The sequence below is a fragment of the Balaenoptera musculus genome, chromosome 1, assembly GCF_009873245.2.
Source record: "Balaenoptera musculus isolate JJ_BM4_2016_0621 chromosome 1, mBalMus1.pri.v3, whole genome shotgun sequence".
Lineage (NCBI taxonomy): Eukaryota > Metazoa > Chordata > Mammalia > Artiodactyla > Balaenopteridae > Balaenoptera > Balaenoptera musculus.
Genome location: NC_045785.1, coordinates 181,385,551 through 181,407,935, shown reverse-complemented (window position 1 = coordinate 181,407,935; position 22,385 = coordinate 181,385,551). Strand labels below are relative to the sequence as shown.

General features: G+C 38.6%; 1 protein-coding gene across 7 annotated transcripts in view; it reads right to left on the bottom strand.

Moving 5' to 3' along the window:
- PTPRC (protein tyrosine phosphatase receptor type C) overlaps nt 1-22,385 on the bottom strand; it is a 122,035-nt gene that overhangs the window by 40,433 nt on the left and 59,217 nt on the right. For 3 of the 7 annotated variants that reach the window (XM_036825895.1, XM_036825913.1, XM_036825922.1), the window contains 8 exons: nt 19,328-19,471; nt 18,463-18,543; nt 17,265-17,294; nt 15,384-15,587; nt 14,027-14,155; nt 12,746-12,889; nt 5,723-5,842; nt 834-992 (listed from right to left, as the gene is read on the bottom strand). In XM_036825895.1, coding sequence (XP_036681790.1) covers nt 834-992; nt 5,723-5,842; nt 12,746-12,889; nt 14,027-14,155; nt 15,384-15,587; nt 17,265-17,294; nt 18,463-18,543; nt 19,328-19,471 — 1,011 coding nt within the window. The remainder of the gene's footprint in view (nt 1-833; nt 993-5,722; nt 5,843-12,745; nt 12,890-14,026; nt 14,156-15,383; nt 15,588-17,264; nt 17,295-18,462; nt 18,544-19,327; nt 19,472-22,385) is intronic. The other 4 variants (XM_036825902.1, XM_036825929.1, XM_036825936.1 and 1 more) reach the window with 4 other exon arrangements.

Here is a 22,385-nt window from a genome sequence, read left to right as displayed (position 1 = left end):
AAATGCTTACATGACCCTGGTGATACCTGGCTGGATTCTTCAGCAGCAGTGAATCATCTTTGTTTCTGTGATAGCACAGACATTCAGGAAAATAACAAAAGCATGATGCTCGAGGACCTGGACTTTTGAAACCAGAACTTAAATGACATTAAGAGTATTTTACGTACGGCCCTGAAGAGGACAATTTTTCTTTGTGAGCCTGGTGCCAGGTAGGGTCTCTGGAGCCATAGCTGTTGCCTTACACAGGGGGTATTTCTTCTGCCCTGACCTCATGGAGTTTACATTCACCCCAGAGACAGATCTAGCTTTGGACCTGGCATCTATAGAGCCATCCCATGGGAGAGCAAGAGTCAAATGAATGTAAAATGTGACATAAAATAAAATAGTATGTAGTTCATTGTAACGGAGAAGAAAATGCTGACAAAATATTGTTTCATGAGGTCATGCAAGCAGTGAACGCTTTGTGAGTGAGGCGTTCTGATGGCAGTCGACATTTCTAGAGAATAAAGAAAACTATAGTTTTTTTTAATCTAAGTTGGTTAGATTTTTATCTAAGTTGGTTAGATACTTAATTGCCTGAAATCTTATAAATTGTACCTGTTCATATGCCCTCAAGCTTCATTCTTACAATTCTATGATTATACCTGAAGGATACAGAGAAAACCCAGGATGAGAGTTTTTAAATTGTTGTGTTTTAAATTATTATAAACCCTAGATGTTAACAAATGTGCCAGGTCAGTGTGTTTCTCAAATGAAGCATAAAGGTGGACATGCTGTTTTAACGGTTTAGACTTTGCTGTTCATAGAAAAAAGCATTAAAGCTTATAACTTACATGTTGCTTTTGTTTTAACTGCACATTTCACATCAGCTCCATTACGTTCCACACTTCCATTGACAGAGGCATGTAATGTTATCTCATACATTGTAAAAGGTTTCAAATATTCCAAATTGATTGTGTTTGTAGTTTTATTCAGAGTGTGGCATCTTTTTGCTTAGGGGAAAAAATGGAAACTTTTAGTAAGTCATCAAAATTTAGGATTACCACATATTTAATTTAGTGTCTACAGTAAATCATTCCAAGCCAACTCCAAACTGAGCGATTGAGAAATGAAAACATCCTTGGTGCTCAGAAATACATACAATTATCAGCAAATGCATTGAACAAATGTGATTACTATAAACTCAAATATTCAAAAATGATGGTTTCATATAATTAATTTGGTACAAAACATATTTAATAAGTTCAGACATATTGTTTACCTATGGTCTCTTTTCTTTCTGAGAAAACACAGCTCATGGTGGATATTATGAAAGTCTTTTTTCCAATACTTTGGCAACCCTTTTTCTGATACTTAACCTCCAAACTTTGAACTTTGGTATGAGCCACTGTTATAGACTTCAGATACAAAATCCATTTGATCACCAGTAACTAGGTATCTTCTGCCCTATTCGTCTGAGCACTACAGTAATTCATGGGAGCTGAAACAGTGAAGGAAAGCTTCATGCTGGCAGTAGAATCTGAGCTGTTCATTGAAAGATGAATGAGGCTGAGTAGGTGTAAGGAAGGAAAGAAAATTTTACAAAGGAAAGAAGGAGCATTTTTTTGTTTAGGCACTAGCCCGACTAGGATAGCAGACTCTGGCTGGGTAGGAACATGGGAGGTGGGACCTTGCTTACGCAGATGAGTTAGCACTTGTTAAGTTGAAAAATCACTAGCCGCTGACTATTTTTGAGTGACCAAGTGCCACCAAGAAAGGTTAAAAGAAGGTTAGAGAGGAAGCATGTTACTGTGATAACAATAATAATACCAGTAGTGATAAAAACAATGAACAGACTATGCTGTGTTCCAAGCACATCTTGAAGTGTTCTATGTGAATTAATTCACCATCACCACAACCCTATAGGTTGGCACTCTTGATGTCATCCGATTTTACAGATGAGAAAACTGAGCCACAGAGACATTAGCAATCTGTCCATGATCTCACAGGAAAAGAACAACAGAGTCAGGATGAAACCCGGACACTGAGGTCCCAGAGGCCATGCTTTACCCTTCACCGTCATGCATATTGTCTGGGGTAGAAGAGGGGGACAAGGGTCTGCAATGGGGCCAAGCTTTTTCCTCCTCTTGGACACTTTAATTCTCTGGTCTAGGTGGACATGCCAATGGACTTGCAGAAACAGTGTAAGGGAAGATTTAGCACGTGCTAATTTCTTGTCTCAGTTACTTATCCATGACGTGGAGATTATAGTAATATCTCTACCTCACCATGGGATGCTAAACAGTAAGTGAGATAAAGTGTCTCTTCTAGCCTGGTTAAGTGTCTGTTTTCTCAGAAATCCCCAAAGCTGAGTTAGTTGATTTATACCTGCAAGCTCAGCCACGCTGTCCCTAGTGAGAACTGTCTTTGAGGACAGGAAAGGTGTGAGTTCTAGAGAGGGGCAGGTGGCACCCCCTGACCCATAACTCCTTATATGGTGTCTGCATGTCGGGACAAGGATCATCTTCTAACTCAGCTACAACCCAAATGTCAAGATGTCGTTCTCCAGGTCCATCTGGCTTCCGTTCGGTGACCTAATTTTGTATGATTGTAGATGTAATCTCACAACCATTCTGCATCAAAATAAGTTTCATTTATGTTGTTCTGTGATGCTTTCATCTTAGTCAGCTTGACAAAATCAAGTTGTTGATTTAATTTTGAACAACACATTTTTTTCCAAAAGACATTGCTGTTTGGGGAATCAAAGTGTTCAGTGCTTAGAAAGATGGTTTGGAATGTTCATTTCCAGTTGCCAAGGGTTTCAAGCTTTGGTTGAAAGATCAACATATTTTACACGAGCCTCTCTGCCTCCATGTGGGATACCTTTCCTCAGGACCCTGAGGCCAGAAGCACTAGTCGAATGGCACAGGTAAAGACTTTATTAGACTTAGGGATGAAATTTGGTTTTCCTTAGGGCAACAGGGACATGTCTAGTTTCAAGTCATGCCTGTTGCACTGGAAATGGCTAGATAGATACTGGCTTCATCACTTGTCACCTCTTTGCTTTTTAGCAAATACCTCAGGAAATCCATTAACAACTTCCCAGTTGAAACTGCTCTAAAGTATCTTCCTGAACACCATGCCAAGTAGTATAAACCCGTTGATCCCCAGAGGGTTTTGCACTGCCACCTCCCAAAATAAGAGATATTTTTTCTCTTATGTTGTTTAAGCAAAAAGGCAATAAACAAAATCATTTCCAATAACATCGCTGCGATGTGGAAGGGTGCACACTGGTTTCAATAACTTTTGAGAAATAGTCCTCTGAATGCAACAATGACTCAGGGCCTCTTCCCTATTACTGAGGAAACTTCATTGTCACTTGGCACTTTAAGTTAATACATAATACTGGAGATGCACAAGGTGTCTCATGCTCAAAAATGAACTTACAGTAGCGAGAAAAGCACAGTCCAAGCTGTTGAATTTGAGCATTGATTTTAAGTTCTGTGATCCTCAGGACATCGTATGAACTCTGAACATATCCATGCATCTCTTCTCTCAGAGTCATTGTTGAAACGTTTAACAAAATCTTAAAATACTATAAAAACACCCCACAAGCAGAGGAAACTAAATAAATGTCAGTTACATTTGTCTACCTCTTTTAGTCTACAGCTTTCAGAGTCGCTGCGATGGTTAAATGAGGAAATAACAAAATGAATTTAATACCTAATTAAAAGTTATATAAATTGCCATAAGAGTTCACTGACTTTCTTCCTGTGGATTTTTAATAGTGGTTTTATTTGAAATAATGAGAGTAGTTAAAAGAATTGTTCTAACATGCTATACTCTGATCATCTCTCTTTGACTTAGATAATACAGAAGAGGATCTCAGGACCTGTGCTCGCGATGAACCAGAAGACAAGACAGAGCACGCTACTTAGATAATACAGAAGAGGATCTCAGGACCTGTGCTCACGATGAACTAGAAGACAAGACAGAGCACGCTACTTAGATAATACAGAAGAGGATCTCAGGACCTGTGCTCGCGATGAACCAGAAGACAAGACACAGCACGCTCCCCTCCCCAGCAGTGGTGGATGATGGCAACGAGAGACAGAGGACTGGGGATGACCTGTTTCCAAAGGGCCCTTTGAGCAGAGTCAGTGCATGAGCCACAGTGGAGACTGGGTTCAGTTAGTTACCAACCAAGTTTTGGAGAAAAGGGCACACAGAGCCAGATGTTGCCTACCTGCCCCTTCCCTCCCCACCCATTCTGTTCAAGTGTTTTATTTGGAGAGTCATAAATTTGGGTAGCACCGAATAAGAAGGAGCTGTACTCATTGCAAAAATAACAAATAAAAACTCGTCTGACTGCAATAACTAACACATTACGTCCTTCTAAGCCTAATTATTCAAATACAGGTTTTTTAAATGGTATAGAATACAAAGAAGCAATAAATATTGCTCCATAAATTTCCACCATATATTCTGGCATACAAAATACTACATAGTAGAGAGAGAATATAGAAAGTAAGGAATACAGAAAGGGATAGTGAGAAGAAATTTCAGAAAAGAGAAGAGAAGACCAAACAATGTGCTCACACAGAAACCAAGCAAAGAAAGTTTGTAGGCGAGGTGTCCAGTGAGGCAGACTGTACTCCTTTAATCTGACAGATTACAGATTGTCTTCCTGTAATTTCCATTTTTCATCTTCCCATAAGTTCCATTTTTCCTTTCTCATAGATATAACTTTTCGAATTACCATAACCTCAAATACATTGCCTGTATTTCTTCTCCATAGAATTTGAGTCCTCTTATGCTAATTTGAAAACTACATGTGTATTGAACTTTGCTTTAGTAGTTTGATTATTAAGATTCAAACAACAAGCAAAAACAATATGTTATCAAAATATAAAATAACACACTGGAGATAAGTGGCTTTCTACTTTTCAAAATTTGAAAATTTATGTCTGGTTCCTACCCACCAAACAAAGAGATGGAATTCTGTGAGATGTCCAACTCAATACTACTTTAAGCTACAAGTTAAGGATTGACAAGTGGGCTATTCCATGTGCTGAGTCTCTTCTGAGGTGGTCCACGGTCCCCACTGTTTTCTACAAGTATTTTAGATACTTCACGTAGTCCAGGAGATGTCTGTTCTCTTAAATAGTGTCTTGTTTGGAGGGACTAGGCCAAAGATTGAACTAGTCATAGCACATTTTTTGGGCTGTCTTTATTTCTGCAGAAGTTCTGCAGAAGTTAGTTAATGCTAACTAGAACTATGTTCCAAGATTCCACCTGCCATCAAACTCTGTGGCTAAATGGGCATATGTTCACTTTTGTTCACCCAATTTTTTGTGTATATCAGCTGGGGCACGCTTTGGAAGTTGTTTGCAGTCCAGAATGATGAGTTCAAACTAGTGCAGCTCCCTTACATAATTTTTGGAAGACAGATATGAGTATTATCTTCCAGAGATTTTCCTTCTCTAAGGTTTGGAGTGTAATGATTAGAACTAAGAAGATCAAGAACGAGAAATGAGTATTGGGGATATTCTGAGATTTAGTCATTTCAGAGGCTGGGGAGCCTGTAGTGAGTGGAGGTAGTTCTAAAACCAAGGCGTACGGGATGCCCGTCGTGGTTGCTGTGTAGAGAGCTCCGTGGCTCACTAGCTCCATCCATATGTGGAGTGCTTTCCAATTTTTGATTTATCTTTACTGATATGGAATTAAATTCTATAAAAGTTACCTGAAGTATTCTGATAACAAAGAGTGAACGTATGAAAAAAATTTTGCGGTGGTCCCCAGGTAACCCATACTGTATGTGCACTGAAGTTAGAACAACTCATATTCTGAGGGATTCCTGGATCTGTTGAAAGAATAAGAATATAAAATATAAAAAACAAGACATGGAGAAAACGTTCTTCATATTATTAGCATGCATTATTAATAGCCATATTTTGATTAATTATGAATTGATGATGAAAGTAAAAGAAAGATATCTGGTCTTATTAAGTTTGATAAGGTCATGTAACAGAGTGTCACTCCAGGGTGACATTGTGGAGCCTAAATGTTCCACTGACTTGAAGAGATCTGAAAACCCCTCTTCCTCTCATTTATTTTATTGTCCAGCTATCTTGGGATGCCTAGATTTCCCTATGCTGGAAATCTGTCACTGGTAGGGCTGATAAAGTTAACAGTCAGTACTGGAGTAGCACTTGTCATCACTTCCAGTAACTAGTCATCAGAACTTGAGGTGAAGAATGTAATAAATGCTTAAATCAAAACTACAAGGTATAATTTACATGAAAACCCACCCGTTTGGGGTATAGTTGGATGGGTTTTGACAAATATATGCATCGATATAACCACCATCGCAATCAGATATAAAACATTTCTATCCAACCAAGGAAGTTCTTCTGTGCCCCCTCCCAGTCCAGCCAGCTCCCTTGCCCACCCCCAAACACCCTCTGAACTGCCTTCTATTACTATAGATTAAATTAGTCTTTTCTTTCATTTCATATAGAGAAAATCAAACGGTGAGTACATTTTTACATCCAGCATATTGCACTTAACATAATGTTCTGGAGATTCATTCATATTGCTGTATGTGTCAGTAGTTAGTCCTTTTTATTCGTGAGTAGTATTCCATTGTAAGGATAGACCACATTTCACCTATTCATTCAACTGTTGATGGACATCTGGGTTGTTTCCAGGCTTTTGGCTACTGTGAGTGAATCTACTATGGATATTTGTGCAGAAGTCTTTCTGTGGAAAGGACATGTCCTTTCTTCTTTGGTAAATACCTGGAGTGAAAGTTCTGAGCTATTACTTTGCATTCTCACCAATAGTATTGTCAGTCTTTTTCATTTTAGCCATTTTAGTTGGTGTGTGATGTCATCAGCATCTGGTTGTTGTTTTAAGTTGCATTTCCCAGTTGACTAATGATATTGGGAAAATTTTTATGTGCTTATTGACCATTTGTGTATCTTTTTCTGTGAAGCATATGCTCAAAATGCTTGCCCATTTTTAATTGGGTTACTTGATGTCTTATTTTGTATTTGGAAGAATTCTCTATATATTCTTGCAAAACTCTCTGTTGAAAAAATTAATTGTGGATATTTTTTCACAATGTATGAATTGTGAAAAATTTTTATTTCCTTAGTGGCTTTATTCAAAGAGCAAGAATGTTTAATGTTTATGAAGTTTGATTTCTAAATGTTTTTCTTTTGATTCTTGCTTCTTGTGTCCATCTAAGGAACCATTGCTTAAGCTAAAGTAGCAAAGATTTTTCTAACGTCTTTGTCTAGACATTTTATAGTTTTAGCTTTAGTGTTTAGCTCTGCAATCCATTTTGAGTTAATCTTTGTGTTTTTTGAGAGATAAAGGCTGATGTATTTATTTTTTCTATAGGGATAACTAAAAAACAATCTAATAATGAAATAAATATCCAAATAAATAAATAACCAAAAAAAAAAAATCCTTCCCCTCACTGAATTGCCTTTGCACTTTTATAAACAATAAAATATTTTTTTCCGGGGATTTCTATTTTGTCACAGTGATTTATAAAGACTGTACTAATTTTAGTATTTAATATCCAAAAAGCATTAAATTTTTCCTAGTTACATGAGAACATAGTATTTCTGTAGGTTTATTTTTTTTCTTATGGTTTTGAGTTGTTTTGGGGGCTACTGGAGACATGGATTTAGGAAGCTGCCTTACTCTCAGCTAGCTATCCCTTCCATATGAAACTCAGAATCACTTTAGTATGTTCTGTCAAAAGTCCTGTAATATTATAATTAATAAACAACTTCAGCAATGAGACAGATTTCAGGATCAATACAGAAAAGTCCATTGTATGTCCACACACTGGCAATGAACAATCTGAAAATGGAATTAAGAAAACACCACCATCATAAGCAGGAATAAATTTAAACCTAGGAATGAATTTAACAAAAGAACTATAAGACTTGCACACTGAGAACTACAAAACATTCTCCAAGAAAATTAAAGAATACCTAAATTAATGGAAAGACACCCCATATTCATGGACCAGAAAACTAACATTGTTAGGATGGCAACACTCTTCAAATAGATCTACAGATTTAACTCAACTTCTGTCGGAATCCTGGCTGGCTTCTTTGTAGAAATTGACAAGTTGATCTCAAAATTCATATGGAATTTCAAGGGACCTCAAATATCCAAAACAATCTTGAAGTGGAACAAAGTTGAAGGACTCACACTTTCTGATTTCAAAACTTACACAAAGCAACAGTAACGGACAGTGTAGTACTGGCATTAGATGTATAGATTAATGGAATGCAAGAGTCTAGAAATAAGCCCATCATTATTGTTAATTAATTTTGACAAGGATGAAAAGAACATTCAATGGGAAAAGAGTAGTTTTTTCACTAAATTGTGCTAGGACATCAAAAGAATGAAATTGGACCCTTACCTCAAATCATAAACGAATATTAACTCAAATGGATTAATAGAGCTAATTTTAAGACTTAAAACTAAAAAATTCTTAGAAGAAAACATAGGGATAGCTCTGCATAACCTTGGATTTGGCAATGAATTTTTAGTTGTGACATCAAAAGCATGAGTAACAAAGGTAAAAATTAATAAATTGGACCTCATCAAAATTAAAAACTTATAAGCTTCAAAAGCTATTAACAAAGTAAAAAGACAACCCAGAGAATTCTAGAAGATATTTGCAAGTCATATATCTGAATTGTGTCTAGAATATATACAGAACTGTTACAACTCAGTGAAAAATAACCCAACTTCTAAAAATGTGCAAATAGTGATGAAAGATATACAAATGGCAAATAAACAGCTGAAGCTATGCTCAAGATCATTAGTCATTAATTTAAATCACAATGAGATACCACTTCACACCCATTGGAATGGCTAAAATAGAAAAGACAATAAGTGTTGGTGAATATGTGAAGAAATGAGAACACATACATTGCTGGTGGGAATGTAAAATGATGCAGCTACTTTGGAAAACTGATTGGCAGTTCTTCAAAATGCAAAACATAAAGTTGCCATATAACCCCCAAATTCCAATCCTAGGTATAAACACAAGAGAAACGAAGACCTATATCTACACAAAACTTGTACACAAATGTTCATAGCAGCATTATCCATAATAGTCAAAAAGTGGAAACAACTTCAATGTCACTCAACTGATAAAGGGACAAACAAAACAAGGTACATTCATACAATGGAATATTATTAGACAATAAAAAAACGGAAGTATTGATATGTTACAACACGGATGTACCCTGAAAACAGTACACTAAGTGAAAGAAGCCAGACACAAAAGACAACATATTATATGAAATGTCCATATTAGGCAAATCCATCAAAGCAGAAAGTAAATTGGTAATTGCCTAGATATGGGAGTGGGAGGGAAATGGGGAGTGACTGCTAAAAGATACCAGTTTTTTTTGCTGTTGCTTGTTTTTTTGTGGGTTTTATTTTTTATTTTTATTTATTTTTTGGTGTGATGAAAATGTTTTAAAGTTGATTCAGGTGATGATTTACAACTCTAAATATATTAAAAACCACTGACTTCTATACTTTACATGGGTGAATCATACAGTAGGTGAACTAACAAAAGTTTGTGCGTTTGTTTTTTTTAAGAATGTGGCTTCTTTTGCAACGGTCTTGAAAAATTTCCCCTGTTGCCTGAATAAAATGACATGTAAAATGGTTAAATTGCTATTTCCAAAGGCTGCAGGATTCCTGCATTACTGGAAGAAATCTTACTCAATAATGGTGGGGTTTTTTTAAGACCTTACTTTTTTAGAGCATTTTTGAATTCACAGCAAAATTGAGGAGAAGGCACAGAGATATGCACAACATCCCCTGTTATCAACATCCTCCACTTGAGTGGTACTTATGTTACAATTTATGAACCTACACTGACACGTCATTATCACCTGAGTCCATAGTTTACATTAGGGTTCACTCGATGTTGTACATTCAATGGATTTGGACTAATATATTACATGACATGTATCCATTATTACGGTATCATACAGAGTACTTTCACTGACCTAAAATTCTCTGTGTTCTGCCTATTCATCCCTCCCTCCCTTCCAACTCCTGGCAACCACTGATCTCTTTATTGCCTCCACAGTTTTGCCTTTTCCAGAATATCATATAGTGAAACCATATGGTATGTAGCCTTTTCAGACTGGCTTTGTTCACTTAGTGATGTGCATTTAAGGTTCTTCTATGTCTTTTCGTGGCTTTATAGCTCATTTCTTTTTAGTGCTAAATAGTATTCCATTGTCTGGATGGACCACAGTTTATTTACCATTCACCTACTGAAGTATATCTTGGTTGCTTCCAAGTTTTGGCAATGATAAATAAAGCTGCTATAAACATCCATGTGCAGCTTTTTATGTGGACATGAGTTTTCATCTCCTTTGAGTAAATACCAAGGAGTGTGACAGCTGGATTGCATTGTAAGATGATGTTTAGTTTTATAGAAACCCTCAAAATGTCTTCCAAAGTGACTGTACCATTTTGCGTTCCTACCAGCAATGAATGAAAATTCCTGTTTCTCCCCATCCTTGCTGACATTTGGTATTGTCAGTGTTCTAGATTCTGCCCATTCTGAAGGTGTGCAGTGATATCTCATTGATATTTTAATTTCCCCAATTACATGTGATGTGGAGCATCTTCTCATATGCTTATTTGCCATCCATATAACTTCTTTGGTAATTATATATTTTATAATGTACTAAAGGATCCACTTTGCTAACAGTTCATTTACTATTTAGTATCTATGTTCATAGCAGAGACTGGCCTATAGTTGCCTCAGCTCTGCCCAAGTTTGGTATCCACATAACAGTAACCCTAGCCTATTCCCCACCCTAACAATAATCAAAATTAGTTGATAGATTTCCATGATTTCTATACTGTGGAACAGTTTGGATAGGATAGGAACTAACTGTAAACTTACCTTTCTGGTTTTTCTTTTTTAAAGGGCAGGTGAGGTAAGCAGACAGGGAGTGTGAAGAGATTGGAGAGGTATTAGACTATTATTTTATATATAACTCCAATTTTCTAATTCTTCCTAGGCAAATGTCCATACTTCATATGTTCTAGAAAATTATCCATTTTATCTAACTTTTCATATTGGATGCAAGTTTCTTTATAATCTGTAAAATTTCTACTGTATTTTTAATTTCCTTTTTATAATGCATGGGGGAAGGTTGTTTTGCTAGAGATCTAACTATTTTATTATTCTTTTCAAAACCAAGCCTTTAAATTGGTTAGTAAATTCCTGCAATTTTTGTTCGTTCCTTCTTTCAATAATCTGTACTCTAAACTTTGTTATTTTCTGCTTTCTTTGCTTTTGCTTTCTGGTTCTTTTCCAAGCACTTTCCAATGATTTTCATTCAACAGAGAGCAAAGTGATAAAAGTTCCCATAAAATGTCACTTGGTCTTACTTAAGGCTACAAATTCCTCCCCCCAAATATGTCTTTACTTTACTCAAGTCTGAATATCTTTGTTCCAAAAGGTAAATTTAAGCCATCTATATTTATAGTGACTTTTGTTATACTTTGACATGTTTCTGCTATATTACCTATTGTTTCCTACTTAGTAGTCTCTCTCTCCCTCTCTTCCTGCCACGTTTTTCTTCTTCCTTCCCTTCCCCCTCCCCCTCTTTCTTCTTCTCCTTCTCCTCCTTCTTCCTCTCTCCCTCTCTCTCTCACACTCTCTTTCCATCTTCTTCCTCCCTCTTTTCCATTCTTTCTCCTTTTCCTCCTTTAACATGAAGAATTTTTTTTTTATTCCATAACTTTCTTCTACTGCTGATAGGCAATGCCATCTATTTATCTGTCTTTCATGTTTTTAGTGGTTCCTCATAAGTTGTCTTATGCACGATTAACATATTTTCCTAGCAGATTCTAAATTTAACTGGAATCTCTTTACTTCTACTACAGCGGTCCCCAGACTTTTGGAACCAGAGACAAGTTTCCTGGGAGACAATTTTTCCACGGACTGGGGCTGGGGCGGGGGGGGGGATGGTTCAGGCGGTGATGCGAGAGATGGAGAGCAGCAGATGCAACTTCACTTGCTCACTCGATGCTCACCTCCTGCTGTGCAGCCTGGTTCCTAACAGTCCGAGGACCAGTTCCCTGGGGGTTGGGGACCCCTGTTCTATTAAATACAACTGAAATTTTAGCACTTTTCACTTCCTTCTCCCCTCCATCTTCCAAATGCTATTATTTTCCAGAATTTTATTTTCCACTTGTTATTAGTTATGATATTCTTGTTATTATTTATATTGCTGACATTTTAGTAATAATAACTGTTATTTTGCCGTCAGCACTTAGCTTTACCATTGCGTTTTATTAGCTTCTTAAAGTGAGCTTCTGTGCTCATTTTACTCCTATCAGAGTCAGGATTTGATAGAGGGGGCAAAAGATGCAGGACACACCAAGAAAAGAACTCTGCTACAGCAAGAAAGAGGAAATAAAATGGGAAACATGTGAACAAGCATTTCACTTACCTCACAGTTTTGTTTCCACCCCGACCTCACAACAGCCTACAGTTTGCAAAAACCTTGATGAAGGTTTGGATTCGCTGTCATTTATTTCTAAATTCTTACTTTAAAACGGACACAAAGCCATTTTCTGAAACCCTTTCTCCAAATCCATAACATCTTTTTCTGTGATTCTCAATGATTCATAAGAATATAAAAAGGAAAGAAATTTAACATATAAATGTAAGTGATATACTCACCTCTAAAATCTGTTTGAATAGTTTTATTTTGGCTAGTAAGAATCTTGTGATTATAGGATACTTGTGAACTACAAGTATAATTACTTTGGGGTTGAAGTTGGCCCTTTTCAAATCTGCCACTTTTATTATATGGACTAAGGCCACCTAAAAGAAATAAATATTGCATATGAGTATATGAATACAATATATCACACTTAAATTTCATTTCGGTTTTATATCTATAATTAATATCTATTAGATTGAAAACCTATGCAAATGGTCAAAACAATAAGTAAAAGGACCTGATATCAGCTATAATACTGCATGATTTTGCTACACTCAATTTTAAAGAAAACATTAAGAGGTAGAACTGAATTTGAGAGTGTCTCTAATTTAGCTGATGAAATGAGGCATTAGTTCATTGTTCTCTGTTCAGAAATTGAGATTACACTTGACATAGCCTTTACCTCGCAGATATCTTAGATCATTGTTTTATCATCAGTCTGTCATACGTTTGTCCTTGCTTTCCTCACCCTGCTCGTGTCCGAGCCATGCATCTTCCCCGTAACAAGATGATTATAAGCAGTATCATACTCCATCCTTTGTGTGAGAGTCTGTGTGTTTTTGTTTGTCTGTCTGTCTTGCCAAATATGGCCTAGCAGATAGCTTTATGCCAAGGGGGGGAGATTTCATCCCAATAAATTCAAATGAAAATAAATTAGAAGTTATTAAATCATTAAAAAGAAATGCTATCTCAATTATTCCCCTTTCCATGAACCCAAATTCATATTCCTAGAAGCACTTACTATTCTTTTTCTACTTTCATTTTTATCTAAGTCTTCTTGTAGTTGTTTATAAATGTTGTTGATGGAGGGCTGACAAAGTAAACTCTGGGAATCACGCGAAATTATGGTTGTTTTCCCTTTCATTCTAAGAGTATGTGTACCATAATTTTTTATAACTCTCTCCTCTGATAATATTTTCAACAATACCTCGTGTATAGCGGTTGCCAAGAAAATGCTTATGAATTAACTGATATTGCTATTTCAAAAATTATTTTTCAGGTGGAATATTTGTCTATTTTGTGAATTTGAGTTGTATAGAGAATACAATGATTTGATTCCAAACATATCATGGACTATGTGTGTGTGTGTGAGAGAGAGAGAGAGAGAGAAAGAGAGAGAGTGAAAAAGAGAGAATGGAAGAAGGAAGGAAAGTAAGAAGGAAGGAAGGATTAGATAATATCTAGAAAAACTTCCCACTATAGGAAAAAAACTCCTCTGATCAATGTTAAATTCTTACCACATTCAAATTTATATGTTATTTTCTTTTTATCACAAGTAAAATTTTTAGTGATTTCCCAATGTAAACAAAGAGAAGTATTTGCCTTTTCAGGTTCTACACACTCATTCAGCTGAAAATGTTTAGGATCTGTCAAGAAAAAGATACAAAAATAGATGATTAATATTTCATAATGTGTGCCTTATGGTCAATTACAGTCATTGAAATTACATTCATGATACAGAATCTGGCAAGAATTTAGATTACTGTTGAAAAAAGTCTAATAACTCTCAGTGTTTTGCATTTCTTGATTCTTGAGTTTATTCTTTTTTTAACGTCACACATATTGGTAGCATTTCACTTAGAATTTATGCTACTTTAAAAAAAAATGGAACCCAAGGAAGCGTCTAGATAAAATTGCATTTTTTGCACATTTTAAAAGACTCACTCCATTTTGTTTTCTTATTTGTATCTTCAATTTTTCATTTACTCTTTGATTGTTTTTCATTGCATGATCGTTACACAGAGCATGGGGGCTTCACTCTGGGGAATGCATTGCTTTAAATTGTCATTTTCTGTTTTTAATTGATCATTTGTTCCAGTAACATTTAGAGAAAAATGAATAAGTTAAATGACATTTTTTCAAAAACATCAGATACTTAACCTATTTAAATGTTAATAAGTCAATCAATGATCTTGAATTATTAAAAGATGTGAGAGATTCAACAAACTTATACAACAAGCTTATTCAGTCCCTGAATCCCTTTTGGAAAATGCGCTTTGTGAAGGTAGCTTCTCTGAAGTCAGCTTGGTACCTTAGTTTCCTCTTTCCCAGCAGTAGCTTAGGTACTAAAACCAGCTTGATAGCCTTAACATGACTATAATGCTCCCCCTTTTTTTTTTTTTTTTTTTTTGGTGAAAGTACTTTTGTTCTTTCCACAAACATCAAATCTTTGACTTTGTGTTATTCCCCCAAGATATTCTAGACACACTTGTATTTAAAAGGATTTATATATATATATATATATATATATATATATATATACACACACACACATATATAATGACTTGAATTCAGTAGCGGAGAGAAAAGAAAGCTTGTGAATAACCACTCAGTGGGATAAATTAGATCCAATCGACATGAAGCACTCTGTAAAAGAGGTGTAAGGAGGCAGGTAAGGGATAAACAGAGAAGGCTTCTCTGAGGTTACCGTTTTCACTGGGTTGGGAGGGCAGAAGTCCACACACTGACCTCCTGCCGCCATCTTTCCCTCAGCCCTGTCCCTCTGCCTACTAACTCCTGTGACCAGTAGGACATGTCACACACAAAACTGCAGTGTTGCCGTAAATGAGCGAACAGAAATCAACTGATATTTACCTGGTGGTACCTCTAATAAATATTCAAATGGAGGGTGACATGAAAGATCTGATATATTGATCTTCTTCTTTTCACATTCCTGTAGGCCATGGAGCTGCTTTTCACACCCAAGAGGTTCACATTTCACTTCACTAAATGTTGCATTATATGTGTCACTTTCCTTGTTATAAATGAAGTGCGCAGAGATACTTGCATATTTGTCTTCTGAAAGAAAATAAAATAGTGAAGCTTATCTTTTATTTTTCAGAACGAATAAACCTATATTAAATACAAACTCCTTAATGTATATTTTTAAAAATATCCAATCACCAACAAAATAACCCCAGGAACATAAAAAAGAGAAGGGACACATCAATGCCTCCATGTTATTCTTTCGTGATTCCCTTTTCATCACTGTCCCATCAAAGACCTCAGCTTGTGAGTTTGTATTTGGATGATAATTGGATTAATGTCTGTCTTCCTAACTGGACTGTAAATTCCATGAGAGAAAAATCCCATCAGTTTTGACCATCGCCATAAATCCAGATCCTTGTGTAAAACCTGTCATCGGAAAGGGCTCAAAAATGGTTGAATTACGCAGAAATGAACAACGCATCTGACAAATTTCTTCTTCTTGCTCTATCATTTCGCTTGCTTCCTAAAGTGTAGTATTTGATTATCTCTTTCTCCCGATACGGGGAACATTAATTACTTAGGGAGCAGAGGCCACGTTATTCCTCTATTTGTGTAAAATTATTGATAGCAACTCCTCCTAAGCACTTTCTCTGAGTGCCATCTCACACTCTTCCCTTTATTTAAAGACTCCATTGACTCGTAAAAATATCTTTCAACACACATTCACTTATTCTCTCATTTTTAGTACAAAAAAATTATGAAGCCTTCATTTTTCTTAAAACACTGTCCCAAGCACTAGGAATACAAATGATCTGCTTTTGGAACTATAGAATCTAACGTGCAGACAGGCACAGGCGTGAACTACAGAAAACACCAAAATAAGATGATGCACAAAATAATACAGGGGTAAAGAGGCAGAGAAGTCTGTTCAGATTGCAGGACCAGGAGGGGCCCTCCAGAGAGGTGAGTCAGTTTGCATTTAAAATATGAGCAGGACATAGAAAAATTGATGGGGGTGGGAGGTGGCGGATGAGGGTGCATTCCAAGTGTAGAGGAAGAAGAACAGGGGTGAACACAGGGGCAGGAGGAAACATGTTTTAAGAAACAGAGCACTTCCATGTTACTTAAGTGAAAAGTGTAAGGAGGCAATAGTGCAAGAGGAACCTGATCATCAAGATCATATTAATTAATCAAACATACAAAGGCTGATGTCTGCACTAAATATACGGAGAGCTACTGAAGGTCGGGACTCCAGCGGTGAGATTTAGAAACACGTGGAAGGATGAGCCCTGGCCACGAAGAAGGACTCTGCTTCCACTGAGAACAGAGGAAGAAAATGGGAAAAGGATGGATACAAACTGTTCTCAAGCATCTGCTTTGAGCCGAACCCTGGAGAGACAGAGAGACTTTTTCTTCTTGATGAGCCTTGAAGGTATTATTCACATTTCATATTTATCATTACACAGAATCCTCTCCCAACCCCTAAACAAACTTGCTATCATCCCACTTTACAAATACCCAAACTGAAGTTAAGTGGCTCCACCAAAGTTGTTTAGCTAGTAATTATCAATCCTGATCCTCAAAACTAGGTCTGAATGTGACATCAAAGCTTCTTGCCCTGAAGGACCCTGGCTCTTAAGAGGTGGAGCTAATCGTTGGTGAGAAATTAAAGCCAGTGAGCTTAGCCTGCTGGGGGGTCTTGAAAGCTTGTAATAAAAAAGGAAATCATTAAAGTGATATATGTTGCCTCTAGGTAGACAGACTTACCACATGTAGGCTTACGTGTAGTAGGAGGAGCTGTAATAGAAAAAAAAGAAAATGCAAATTATTAAAATTGCATTCTAGAATATCTCTGCTCTAGTCATTCTGAGGAAGGGTGGTTTACAATGTTTCATCTTCATAAATTATAGAATCTACCAAGTTAGCTTTAACAGATAATGCCGAGTTTGCAGTGCCTGTTCCCACATTTGGATCTCAAAACTTCGAACGTTGTAAACCAATGAGCTAGTTCTATAAAACGTTTTCATGAATTTACCCAATAAACACAACTGTGATAATACAATATTAAGACTTTTGGGCGCACATCTGATTATGGAATGGTGATGTGGTTGACTATTTACACAGCCAGAAGTATTTTAAAAGTCTTCCTCCCCTTGATTAATCTCAAAATAGGTTTATATAATTATAACCCCTAGAAAGTTCAGTTTACTCCTTTGTTTACAAAAAAAAAATCAGAAAATAGGCAAGGGCTGCTTCATTATCTGGTTTAACTTTTGTAAGCTCTTTGCCCATATAATAGATCCAGGGTAACAAATTGTTCTGTCCACCAACTGAGACCTATCTTGTGTGAGCATATGTATTTAACTGAAGAATTGGATGGAAATGTGGTTTGTGGAAGCTAAGAGATCTCTGCTAATCTGGTCTTTGAGATGGAGAACTTGCAGGGAGAATAGTGCCCTGGCAGGCTCTGAGTGGCTGACCCATTGCAGACTCCACCACCTCCTGGACATCCATTCCCTGCATGGTGCCCCCCACCTCTGTCTCCACATCCCACGTGTGTGTCTGGGGCTCTGCGATCACTCCTCTGTCACTGACCTCTTGGAACAGAGAGTCCCACTGAGAGAATTGTTCTTTTTCATACCAACACCAAAACCCACTCTTAGAAGTCCTAGTATAGCTGGTCATTTCTACGAGTTTTCGTAGAGTACACAACTCTTGGGGGATGCTACGACCATGATGTAAGAGGTTATCACAGTAACACCGGCCCTGATCTCATCGGCTGTTGCACTGCGAAAACTGATCAGTGTTTTGGACTAACTGCCCTTCCACAGCCCTCAGGATTAGAACACTCAATTGAACTTCTCGAAGAAAGAGCCCAGGGCGGAGCCAATGGAAGACCCTTCAATGAGCATGTCCAAAGCACGTGGTGGTGGCGTGACTGCATGACTGAGGGTCAGGTTGTCACCTATTGTTGTGAGATTAGTTGTAGATATAATGTTTTCTGCAGTGGTCAGAGAGGATGGTGTAGTGGACTCGTTGAGCACATCTGCAAGGAAATGAACAGAGGGTCACAGTTAATGAGTTTGTCATATCGAGGGTCGAGGGGAAAACTCTTTAGCAAAGATGATTTCTTAACTGAATCTTTGCCAGAGGCTTCCTCCTCGTTTGAATTGACACTTGCTTGTTTTTAAAATAAGAAAGTGAGTCAAAGATTTATCTACACGTGGCCCTTTAAGATGACTAAGAGTGCAAACAACTGGAACTAGACATTGTATACGTTGAGAAGAAACTATTCATTCCTTAGAATAATTCTGACATGTGCAGTCTCCCCCAAACTACCTCTCATCCCGTTACAACTATCCTTATTTTAATTACTAACAAGGATACCCGTTACCCTTTTGTACTATTCAGTTCATACCAGGCTTTTTACATAGTCCATCTTCCTATCAATCCTATGAAATGAGTATTATTATACCCATTTTTACAGAAAGAAAAACTGACACACAGAAAGTCTAAGTAACTTGTCCTAAAGTCAACTTAGAAAGTTGAAGAGGCTGGATTTGATCTCAGGGCTACAGGACACTAAAGTTTGTTATCTTTCTTCTTCGCCATGAACTTTTATAATACAAATAATAAAATAAAATATGCCTGTAGAAAGCTTACTGGTAAGGTTTTTTTCTTTTTTTCCTAATTTAGTATCACTGTATGAAAATTTGTAAAACAGGAAACCCACAGTCATATTTGGTGTGAAATAAAAGAGCTGCATGACAGTTTTCAAGTTTCCATTTCATTATCCAGAACCTAAAACACCTAGAGCATCACGGTCAAACCTGAGGCATTGTCTTGGGTGGTCGAGTTGGAGATGCGTGCAGGTGAGGCAGCGCGACTGCTGTGTGCGGGGCTGAGCGTGGTTACTGGGGGGAACGCTGTATCTGCGGGCAAGGTGCTGGGTGCAGTCCTCTCTCTTGGAGCCCCTGCAATCACAAAGGCCGTCAGCATTCCTGCCCCACAAGGGCAGGGGCCACACAGCCCACAGAGGCATGTTTATTAATAGAAACTAAGGCCAGGGCTTCCCTAGTGGCTCAGTGGTTAAGAACCTGCCTGCCAAGACAGCGGGCATGGGTTTGAACGCTGGTCCAGGAAGATTCCACATGCCACGGAGCAACGAAGCCCATGCGCCACAACTACTGAACCTGCGCACCACAACTACTGAGCCTGCACTCTAGAGCCCACGAGCCACAACTACTGAGCCCACGTGCCACAACTACTGAAGCCCACGCACCACAACTACTGTGCCCGTGCTCCACAACTTCTGAGCCTGTGCTCTAGAGCCCGCGAGCCACAACTACTGAGCCCACGTTCCACGACTACTGAAGCCCGCGTGCCTAGAGCCCGAGCTCCGTAACAAGAGAAGCCACAGCAATGAGAAGCCCGCGCACCGCAACGAAGTGTAGACCCCCGCTCGCTAGTAACTAGAGAAAGCCCACACGCAGCAACGAAGACCCAAGGCAGCCAAAAATAAATTTAAAAAAAAATCACTTTAGAAGCTAAGGCCGGGCAGTAAACACTGAAGCACTCCTGCTACATCACAACCTGTGCGTCTACAAAATGGGATGGAAGATAACACGGCTTATGGGAGAGATGAGTTTAAAGGCAGACACCTCAGAACCTATGCAGCCTTGGCATCAGAGCACACATGTTAAAAGTATCTGGGACCTCGGGAGAAAGCCTGGACTGCCCAGGGAGGCCAAGCCTCCTGGCGGGGGGCTGCCTTAGGCAACACTGAAAATGCACAGAGTGGGTGCCGCTGGCTGGCGCAGGGACCACAGAGATGGACATGAGCTCTGAGGGCAAAAGGCTGCTGCGGTGAGGTTACCACTAGAGGAACTGCCGCCCGCCCCTGCCAAGCGCCGTGGGTGAGGTGCACCTCTCTGGGGAGGGACCCCTGGGTGCAGGTGCTTCCTTCCGATTTTCTGAAAAGAGAGCTGAAGGGGATCCCGCCTGTGCAGTTGCTGAACTGGGGGATTTTCTTCCTTCCAGCTGAAGGTCACAATGCTACCTTCACTATGGAGGGTCCCCTTGCCAGGAAAAAGCAAACTGGTTTAGAGCCCAGGAACTTCCCATTATATTGACAGCATCCCCTTTGTTTCCAGTTACAGATGAGCTAGTGGGTTATAGAATCAAGGGTTGTCGCCGATAAAAGCCCACGCTGTATTTGGTTAGGACTTTTTTATTGTCAAGGTTCAAAGCACCCACCGCGTGTCACATCTTTCCCCCCACGCACACACACCACACCCAGAATCACAGCACAAGGGAGCAACGTGTATTCACTGGGTGCCAACTAGACGCCTAGCACTATGCTGGTGGTCCTGGCAGAAGCAAAAGAAATAGGGCTAGCTCCTAGTTGAGCGTTGTGCGGTTATTTCACTGTCACGATCCCTGGGGTCACCGGTTCAACGGTGTGAGGTGGGTCCTGCATCTGCAGTCAGATGCTCAGTGTTTCAGCCGAGTGACACACGCATGCGCGTCCCCAAATGGCTCTGACGCGAGCCCTCAGGCGCCCTCCAATCACACACATCCATGCCACTAGGACTGAGCATGCATCCACTAAATTTTGAGTTTGGGTTCTCAGCTCAGTCTTCAAAAACCACTGAACCCCAAATTTAACTAAACCGCAGAACAGGATGAATAACTTAAACGTCCTCAGCTTCCTCAGCAGAAGCCTCCCACAGAACCAGGAGAAGAGAAGATGCATTTTTTTTAATCCTTTAAAAAAAAAATGGTAGGCACACAACTGGCCCTCTGCAAATTTTGAAATCAGCTAGGCTTGACTTTAGCCTTTCTCCACACTTTTTTTTTTCTTTTTTACTAAGACCTTGAGCTCTTAGCGGTCTTCTCTCTCCTAGGGGTATTTGCTTTTTTTTTTTTTTTTTTTTCCCCACACTTTTTTCTACTCCTCGCTTCACTAGCTCATTCCCTCTGCCCCTCCCCAAGGTCCCTGGTCCTCAGGCCATTCTGCAGTCTCCCACCCTCACCCTCTGCACATCCCCGACCTTCCCTCTTCATAGGAAAACTACTTTCCCTGGTTTAGTCATCTCAGCGATGGCTTAGGAGTGGCAATTACAATTTGAACGACGTTAATTAATCCTAATAGATTTTTAATTAGTGGAATTAGCCACTGGGAGAAGAAGAAGTCCTTGATGGGGCAAAGCAGACTAAATTGTGTGACGACCAGCCTCCCAGGTCAACCCTCCTTAGCTTTTCCCCAGATCCTTCCCATCCACAACTTCTGTGGATTTGCTAAAAGCTCCAGATCTTTTTACTGCTGTTCCCATGGCAGCCAGGGCGAGTGAAATGGGGCAGGGAGAAGCGGGCAGCTCTTTTCCAGGCTGTTTAAGGTTCCTGGATTGCCTGTCATGATTTTTATGCCAAAGGAGCAGTTTTAATACTTCAAAATAATAATTATTCTATCTGATACACTTGGCTTCCTCGTTGGAGCCATACTTAAAGCAAGGTCACTTCACTGCCAGGCTCCCCGTTCATATCTTTAATTTTCAGACACTCAGGTCACTAAGTGTATTCCTGTGGCTGTGTGCATTTGTAACCTGAGAAACATGCTTGTTTTTTAGGATAAAAAGGGGCACCGTGAACTGATTAGACACGGATTTTGGAAAGACCAGGGAGGGGTTATTTTGCAGTTTTTATAAATAGAGATGCTGAACTGAAAGAATCTTGATGTTTGAATGGAGGATATGAGCATTTTTTTTTCATTCTTTTAAAACCGATGTATTTGTGGTTATAACTTCTCAGTGCCCTTTATTGATAATGTACACCATCTACTCTTCACTGTTTTGTTTAGGTAGGAGGTCTTTAAGGAAAGAATCTGTG